This window comes from Populus alba, chromosome 1 (assembly GCF_005239225.2).
Source record: "Populus alba chromosome 1, ASM523922v2, whole genome shotgun sequence".
Classification (NCBI taxonomy): domain Eukaryota; kingdom Viridiplantae; phylum Streptophyta; class Magnoliopsida; order Malpighiales; family Salicaceae; genus Populus; species Populus alba.
The window spans coordinates 1,316,897-1,324,894 of NC_133284.1; the positions used below are offsets into that span (position 1 = coordinate 1,316,897).

At 35.7% G+C, this 7,998-nt stretch overlaps 1 protein-coding gene across 1 annotated transcript; it reads left to right on the forward strand.

Annotated features, from left to right (window-relative positions):
* Nucleotides 1–253: 253 nt before the first annotated feature.
* LOC118049799 (uncharacterized) lies at nucleotides 254–5,434 on the forward strand. The gene is made up of 3 exons (XM_035059919.2): nucleotides 254–807; nucleotides 908–1,649; nucleotides 4,240–5,434. Exons 1-3 carry the CDS (start codon nucleotides 485–487, stop codon nucleotides 5,194–5,196), a joined length of 2,022 nt encoding a protein of 673 aa, XP_034915810.1. The 5' UTR covers nucleotides 254–484; the 3' UTR covers nucleotides 5,197–5,434.
* The last annotated feature ends 2,564 nt before the right edge of the window (nucleotides 5,435–7,998 follow it).

Here is a 7,998-nt window from a genome sequence, read left to right on the forward strand (position 1 = left end):
AAAAATATTACCATGATAAAACCTAGTTAATTTGATTGAGTTTTTGATGAATTAGACCTAGAAAAACCCGATTCAAAACCTGATATGGTCAACATCAAGAATTTGGTTCAAAGAACAGAAACAGGATTGATAGGCGAAACATCTAAACTATAGGATCCAAAAGCCGAACACTGTTACATCTTCAGGGACTAAAACAAAACTTTACCAAACCCAAAATTCTGTTACAATACGAGCTTACATGAATCAAAACTAAAAAATACTCAAAAAAAGCCCATGAAAAAGAGCCAAACCCAAACCCGCGAAAACAAGAGCAAAATCTAACACAATAAAATAAAATCGAATCGTCATCATCGTCGTCGTCCATTGACAAATCAAACTGTATATATTTCAAATCAAATCAATCAGAACACAAAAACCCTAATTTCAAATAATCTTTAACACCATGAAATGAATCCTTCTTCTTCTTCACGATTTCTCTTCATTCATGGCTAAGCAACAGCAACAGCAAAAGCAACAGCCTTCACCACCTTCACCATGGACCACGTTAGAGGAGTTACTGCTAGCGTGCGCCGTGAACCGCCATGGAAGCGATTCTTGGGACTCTATAGCTATGGAAGTATCGAACAGGACATCTACTTTCTCCTCCCTCACTTCTCAAATCTGTATTGACAAGTTCAACGACCTCAAACAACGTTTCGGCTTTACTAGTCTTCGAAACGACACCGCTTCTTCGTTAGTTGATGAGCTCCGGAAACTTCGCGTCGATGAGCTTCGGCGTGAAGTGCATCGACGTGATGCGTCTATCGTGTAAATAACAGAAAAATATGCCTCATTTTTTTCTTTGAAAGGTCTGTTTTCAGCTTCGTTTTGAGATCTGATGAGTTTTGTTTTCATTTTTGATTGACAGGTCGCTTGAAATGAAAGTGAAGAGGTTAGAAGATGACAGGGAGAGGAGCTTGAAGGAAATGGAAAAATCATCAGATCTGGCGAAGCCTTCGCCGGAGATTGTTGCCGGCAAGTCCGACGGCGGAGAGTCTGGCGATGGTGATGAACGATCGTTTAATGAATCCAATTCGACGAGTCAACAGCCACAGAAAGCCGAGGCGGAAACGGAGAAAGAACAGAACGCGAACACAGAGCTAAAATCCGAACCGGATGTGATTAGGGAGGATCCGGATCCGTCTCGGTTAGGATCCGACCCGGAACCCGAACGGGAATGGTCACATAACGGTAAGTTAGAAGATGACGACGATAAAAAACCGAAAAAGGAAATGAAAATTGAGAGATTGAGTCGGGAGAGTGGACTCGGTCCTGACTCGAACGAGTTAGGTGAGTCTGTAGGTGAGTCCAAGCGGGAAGACAAAGAAAAGGATAATATGAAACAGATCAATAATAATATTAATAATAATAATAATAATAGCAGTGACGTACAAAGTTCAGTGAGTTTGACGATGAGGAAGAAGAAACGACGTCGTAGTAGTGAAGAAGGGAGTAGCAGTGGAGAGGAGGAGAGAGAGGGAGGTGATGATGGGGTTTCTCCCGCCAGGAAAAAGGTGCCTGCCGTCAAATCTGAACCATGGCTTAAACTTCTTGGGATAATTCGGTCTCATCGGCTTGGCTCAGTCTTTGAAAAGCGGCTCCGAAGCCAGGTAATTTTCTGATCATCCTTTTTTAATCACCCTTTATTTTTTTAAAAAAATACAAAAAATATAAAGAGAAAAAAAGAGAGGAGAGAAGAAAACAAAGAAAGTTATTTATGTTATAGCTTTTATAATCTCGAGAAATTTTATAATATTTAAACGTAATAACCAAGCACTTACAAAAGGTATAGTTATAAAGAGAAATAAATAAAAAATTAACGGAAAGAAGGGACTATATATATATATATTGTCTTTTTTGTCATTCTCGCATAGTATCCGGTATTTTTAGTTTTACCCTATAAAATTTTTCATCAATCTCAAAAATCAATATGATCATATTATAAAAAGTTTAATATAATTAATGTCTTAATTCTGTGAACGTTAAGAGTATCAAAGTCAAGTAAGAAACTGTTAGTTGTTAGTGAAGATTTCATCTTAATTAGAATCTGCATAATTTAGGGTGGTAGGACGGTCCACGTTAACAATTAGGCAAAACGTTAATTTTTTTTTTTAAAAAAAAAGAATTACAGCTAGCAACTTTACTATGTTGAGATCGAGGTTGCCATAGTAAGGAGTAAGCGGACCATATATTCATGTGAGGATGATTTGGTAATTTTGATGTTATCTTGCAACGCAATGCATGGGCATCCTCGTTTGGTATTTTTTTGGTGCCATGCATTAGATATATAGATCTTGTTAGATGGTGTGGATGCAATGCATCTTGGTCTTGGCGGGTGGGTTCAAAGTAAGAGATTGAACGAGTGAATAGTTATTAATTATAGTTTTTTTTTAATTAAAATTCAAAATACAATCTTAAATGGATTCCATGTAAAATTATATAATTGTTTTTATCAATAAAACAAGATTTAATCCATAGCTGGAGTGAAACTCAGCTCTGCCATTGAATCAAACGAGCCCTGACAAGAGTTTTGAGAATAACCTTGATGATTTTTGGAGTACAATTAAAGATAATTGCTCTTGTTGTTGGTTTATCTATAGTTTTTATTTAACATAAGCGGCTTGGTCAACAGCTGGCTCAAGTGAATTGAAAGCCATCTTTTTTTTCCCCTTTTTTTAAGGTCGGAATGTTTGGTGTCCTTTGTTTTGCTTTCCCCGTTTATAGATTAGAAGATTTATTCTGTTTTGGAAAGAAAAGAACAATTGCACGTGTAGAGTCACATGGTATAACGGGATAGGGTTTTAGACAGGTATTTGTAAATGTGATAGTAATTATTATTGAAAATGCTTTTTGTAATATATAAAAATTTAAAAATTATTTTTAATATAAGTATATTAAAACAATATAAAAACATTAAAAAATTAATTAAAAAAAAATCAAAATTTTAAAACATCATTTTGAATACAATTCCAAACTACCCAACCAAAATATAAGCTAAGAATTTTATTTAAACATGTTTGAAGGATAATTTTTTTTTTATTTTGCAAACAGGGAAGCAACTAATATTATATTATATATATTAAATTAAAAATTATAAATATTTTATGTTAATAATAAATAATAGATATTCAAACTATCCACATAAAGTCTGAATATATTAGAAATACATAATGCTACATCACTGTCATTTTGTATAATAACCTGCCTTGTACGATAGGAATATTGACTTTTTGACGGCTAATTGGATTATGACCTCATAGCACCACCCTTCCTTCCTAGTTTTAGTTGCTTCGTAATAAAATGGTTGGTTTGGGGCCAGCAACTACATCTTTGTGTTAGGGTATTTGGGCTTATTTTTTAACAACAATCCCAAGCCATAAAGAGGGAAACAAGTGATGATGGATCATGTCAGTTCAGCTGTAATGATGATGATGATGATGGATCATGTCAGTTCAGCATATGTCTCTTCCGTTTCCCCGTACCCTTTTTAGACCAGTTTGGGTATTGTGGTCAGGCACTAGGTCCAGCTGGGTTTGTGATTTTTTATAATATTTTCTACGTATAATAAACTCATAAATACAATTATTTAATAATTTAAAAGTGTTAATATAAAAATATATTATTTAATTAGTTGGGTCGGAATAAAAACTGGGTTTTCTTTGGAGCAGGTCAAAATTGATATCCACTGGTTGGACCAAATGGCCACCCTTGACACAAGTTCCAATTGTGGTTGGCCTTTGAGTCCACTAAGCTGGGTCCGTACGGTATTATGTTTTTGGTATTTTTTATTTAGAAATGTTTTAAAATAATTTTTTTTTTATTTTTTAAAATTTATTTTTAACATTAATATATTAAAACAATAATTTTTTTTTTTCTAAATCATTTTGTTTCAAAAATATTTTTGCAAACGGTGCCAAAGTAAAGTAAATGAGATTGTGGCTGACGAAATATTGTAGAAAAAGTTGAAAATAAAGTAAAACCTATGTGAAAGTCGCAAATATTCCTGCAAAATTGATGTCATGTTTTGCTTGGAATATCCAGCATCTTTTGTTAGGTGTGAAATGGCTTAACAGTGACTGGAAGTGACCTAGCACGTTCAGGAGGGACTTTTGAAAGAAAAAGAATTTTTTAAAAAAAAATGATTATGATATTTATAGTTAGAATCGGATGTTCCTTTCAACAATTGGTACTGTTTTACAGGAATCTGAAAGGTACAGAAAGTTGGTTCGGCAGCACATGGATCTTCAAATGATTCAATCTAGGGTGAATAAAGGGGTTTACTCCAATTGCTTCCAAAAGTTCTTCAAGGATCTCCTGATTTTATTAAACAATGCAATTGTTTTCTTTAGAAAAAACTCACCGGAAAATCTTGCCGCGAATGAACTTCGAGCTGTTGTTTTGAAGGAAGTGAAGGAGAAGCTTCGGAAACCAAAACCTCAACCTGTGGATGCCAAGCCTGCAACTGAACAACATTCTGCTGCGCTTTCAAAACCGAACAAGTCTTCATCTACCTTGGTAGCCTGTAGCAAACACAGTTCCATGAAAGCAATATCTGGAGGTGCTGGTAAAAAAGGTGATAAAGAGATTGAAGGAAAACATAAGGTAAATGAGAAGAAGGTTGAAGTTTCAATTGATAGGATTGAGGAGAAGGGTTTAAAGAAGAAAACAACAAAAGAGAGGTCGGTCTCGGGTCGTAGAAACTCAAAGACAAGCAACAAGAATGGAGAGATAAAGCATCAATACGGTGGTAATGAATTAAGTTCGCATGATGCGTTGGAGATTAAGGTGGATAGGAAAGAACACACAGGGAGGAAGAAGCAAGGAGCAGCGAGCTTCTTGAAAAGGATGAAGCAAAATTCTCCAAGTCGAGTAACGGAGGAGGACTCCTCCTCCTCCTCCTCCTCCTCGGAGAATGAAAGTAAAGATGGTAGAAAGGATGATAAAAAGAGGAGAGGAAGGGAAGCAGATGGGATAGCTAAGAGGGTAACAAGGAGTTCGAGAGGAAGAGGATCAGGAGAAGATATTAGAAACATAAAAAGAGGAAGGCCGCCGAAGAAGCAAATGGAGTCAGGCAGCGGGACGGTGAAGAGGGGGAGAGATAATGAGGATTCCGGGGTTGGGGGTGGCGGAAGAGTAAAAAAGAGGTCAAGGAGGTGATCCTAGTGGTGGTTGTATAATGTAAATTATTTTAGGGAGTTTTTGGATTTTTGTCTGGTCAGTGTAGAGTGACTTTCACGTGCTCAGTGGAGAAGAAGGGGCGAGGGCGTGTGGTGAAGACTGGACAGGAGGAAATGAGATTTGTCTTTTGAACTCTAAGAATGTTTTGTAGTTGCTGGCCAGTGAATATACACAGCATGTTTAGGGAAAACATGAATCATAGGGTTTTTTTTTTTTTTTTTGCTTGTTTCGTTATGGTTTTTGAAGTACGAAATTAACCTGCCTGAATTAAATTTCATGAAAGCATTGCAGGGAGAAAACATCTCCGAGACCTACACTTGCCCATCAGGCTAGTGTGATCGAAGGTTGTGCTAGCGACTTGATAAGAGTTACGAGCATAGATATTAAATGTGTTCACGCAAGTTCATCTGGTAACTTGAAGATCTTGAAAATACTTTGAGGTGGGTTTGTTTTCTTCGTGAGATTTTAAAAGAATTTTTAATTTTTGTTTAAAATAATAATAATAATATTATTATTTTTTTTTATCTAGAATAGTATTATTTTAAAATAAAGTTGGGTGGACTCCATAATCTACTTTATTTAGCCAACTTGATACCTATGGTTATGAGTCAATTTTGTAGAGGCATAACTCACAAAAGTTGGTCTCATGAGCAGACATTAATAGCGAAATTTACAAATAGGACCACCAAGAGAGAGGGGGAGGTTAGCTATGTTGAAATAATTAAGATCAAACATAAAAACAAGGTTAGAATGGTTAGAATTCTGAACAATCTATATATTATGAATGCATGGTTTTAATTTAAATACAAATAAAATATATATAGGTTAAACTAAAAGTACTATTTTATCATTAATAAATAAGACTATATAAATATGATTTAGCATCTCCCCTCAAACTTATGATGCAGCAGTTATGAGTAACGAGAGTTTGCCAACTAAAAAACAAAAACGAGAGATGAAATGCGTCTTGGTAAAGAAATCTACAATCTATAGGGAAGAAGGAACAAAAAGTAAAGTAATGGTGTCATGCTTAAGATGATGACGAGTAAGATGACAACCGATCTCAATGTGCTTAGTTCGCTCATGAAAAACCGAGTTGTGAGCAATCTGAATAAAACTCTGGTTGTCACAATACATAGGAGTAGGATTGGAAAATAAAACTCTTATATCAACAAGTAACCAACGTAACCAAACAATCTCTTTGGTAGTAGATGTCATGGCACAATATTCTGCTTCGGTGGATGATTGAGAAACAATAAATTGTTTCTTGCTCTTTCAAGAAATAAGAGAATCGCCTAAAAAGATACAAAACCTAGTAACAGATTTGCGATCCGTGGGATCACTACCATGATCAACATCAGAGAATGCACGCAACTCCAAGGAAGAAGTGGATGAAAGTAAAAGACTCCAAAAAATTGTACCCCGAAAATATCGTAAAATACAAAGAACAGCTGCCCAGTGAACAGTAGTAGGAGAAGCAACAAACTGACTAACAACATGAACAACATATGCAATATCTGGACGAGTAATGGTGAGATATACCAAACTCCCACCAATAGTGCAGTATAAAGTAGGATCTATCAAAGGTGAACCATCAGAAGAAGAGTACCTTGCATTAACCTTAATAGGAGTATCTACAATTTTGTTATCAGTAAGTCTAGCCTGCTCAAGAATATCTGCAACATATTTCGACTGAGAAACAAGGTAACCTCTAGGTGAGTATGCTACCTCAATACCCAGGAAATATCGAAGATAACCCAAATCCTTCATTTCAAATCGTCTAGTCAACTGTCTTTAAAACTGAAATACCATCAATGTCATCACTAGTAATAATCATGTCATCAACATATAAATACATAATGATATGACCTGCATCAGTGCACTTAATAAAAAGAGATTATCATAACTGCTAAAAACAAAGCCAGGAGACGAGATCACAATAGAGAATTTCTCAAACCAAGCACGTGGTGCTTGTTTGAGACCATATAATGCTTTCTTAAGCTTACAAACATATCCAGAGTCATGTGAAATACTAGAAGGGGGTGCCATATAAACTTTTTCTTGAAGATCTCCATTCAAGAAGGTATTTTTAACATCAAGCTGAGAAATATGTTATTGATGAATTGAAGCTATGACAATAAGAGTACGAATAGTAGTCATTTTTGCAACCGGGGCAAATGTCTCCTCATAGTCCATACCATATTATTGAGAGTGTTCTTTTGCAACCAGTCTAGCTTTATATCACTTAATAGACCCATCAGAATTAGTCTTGATTCTTATACACCCAACGACACCCAACGACAACCAACAACACTCTTACCAGGAGGTAGAGGAACCGGATCTCAAGTATCTATCTTATGGAAAGCAGAAAGTTCCTCATCCATAGCTTGCTGCCAAATCGGATCAATAATTGCCTCTTTATAGAAAGCGGGCTCAAAGAGACAATGAATAGAGGCTAAAAATGAAGTAAATGATGAAGAATAACAAGAATAAGCAAAATCTAGTAGTTTTGTAGACTTATGAATACGGATGGACTGACATGGAGGTGGGTCCACAATCTCAAATGAAGCTTGAGGGGCTGTAGATGAGAATGGAGCTTCAGGTGTGCCAGAGAGTAAAGTACCAGTACCTGCAGAGTCATGAGTACAAATTGATTGAACATAGGGAGAGATATCATTACCAAAATCCTAAAAAAATGGATCTATACTAATAAGATCAGATTTAGTTAGGCTATGAGTAATGGATATAATATAAAAGAAAGGTATATGCTCAAGAAAGACA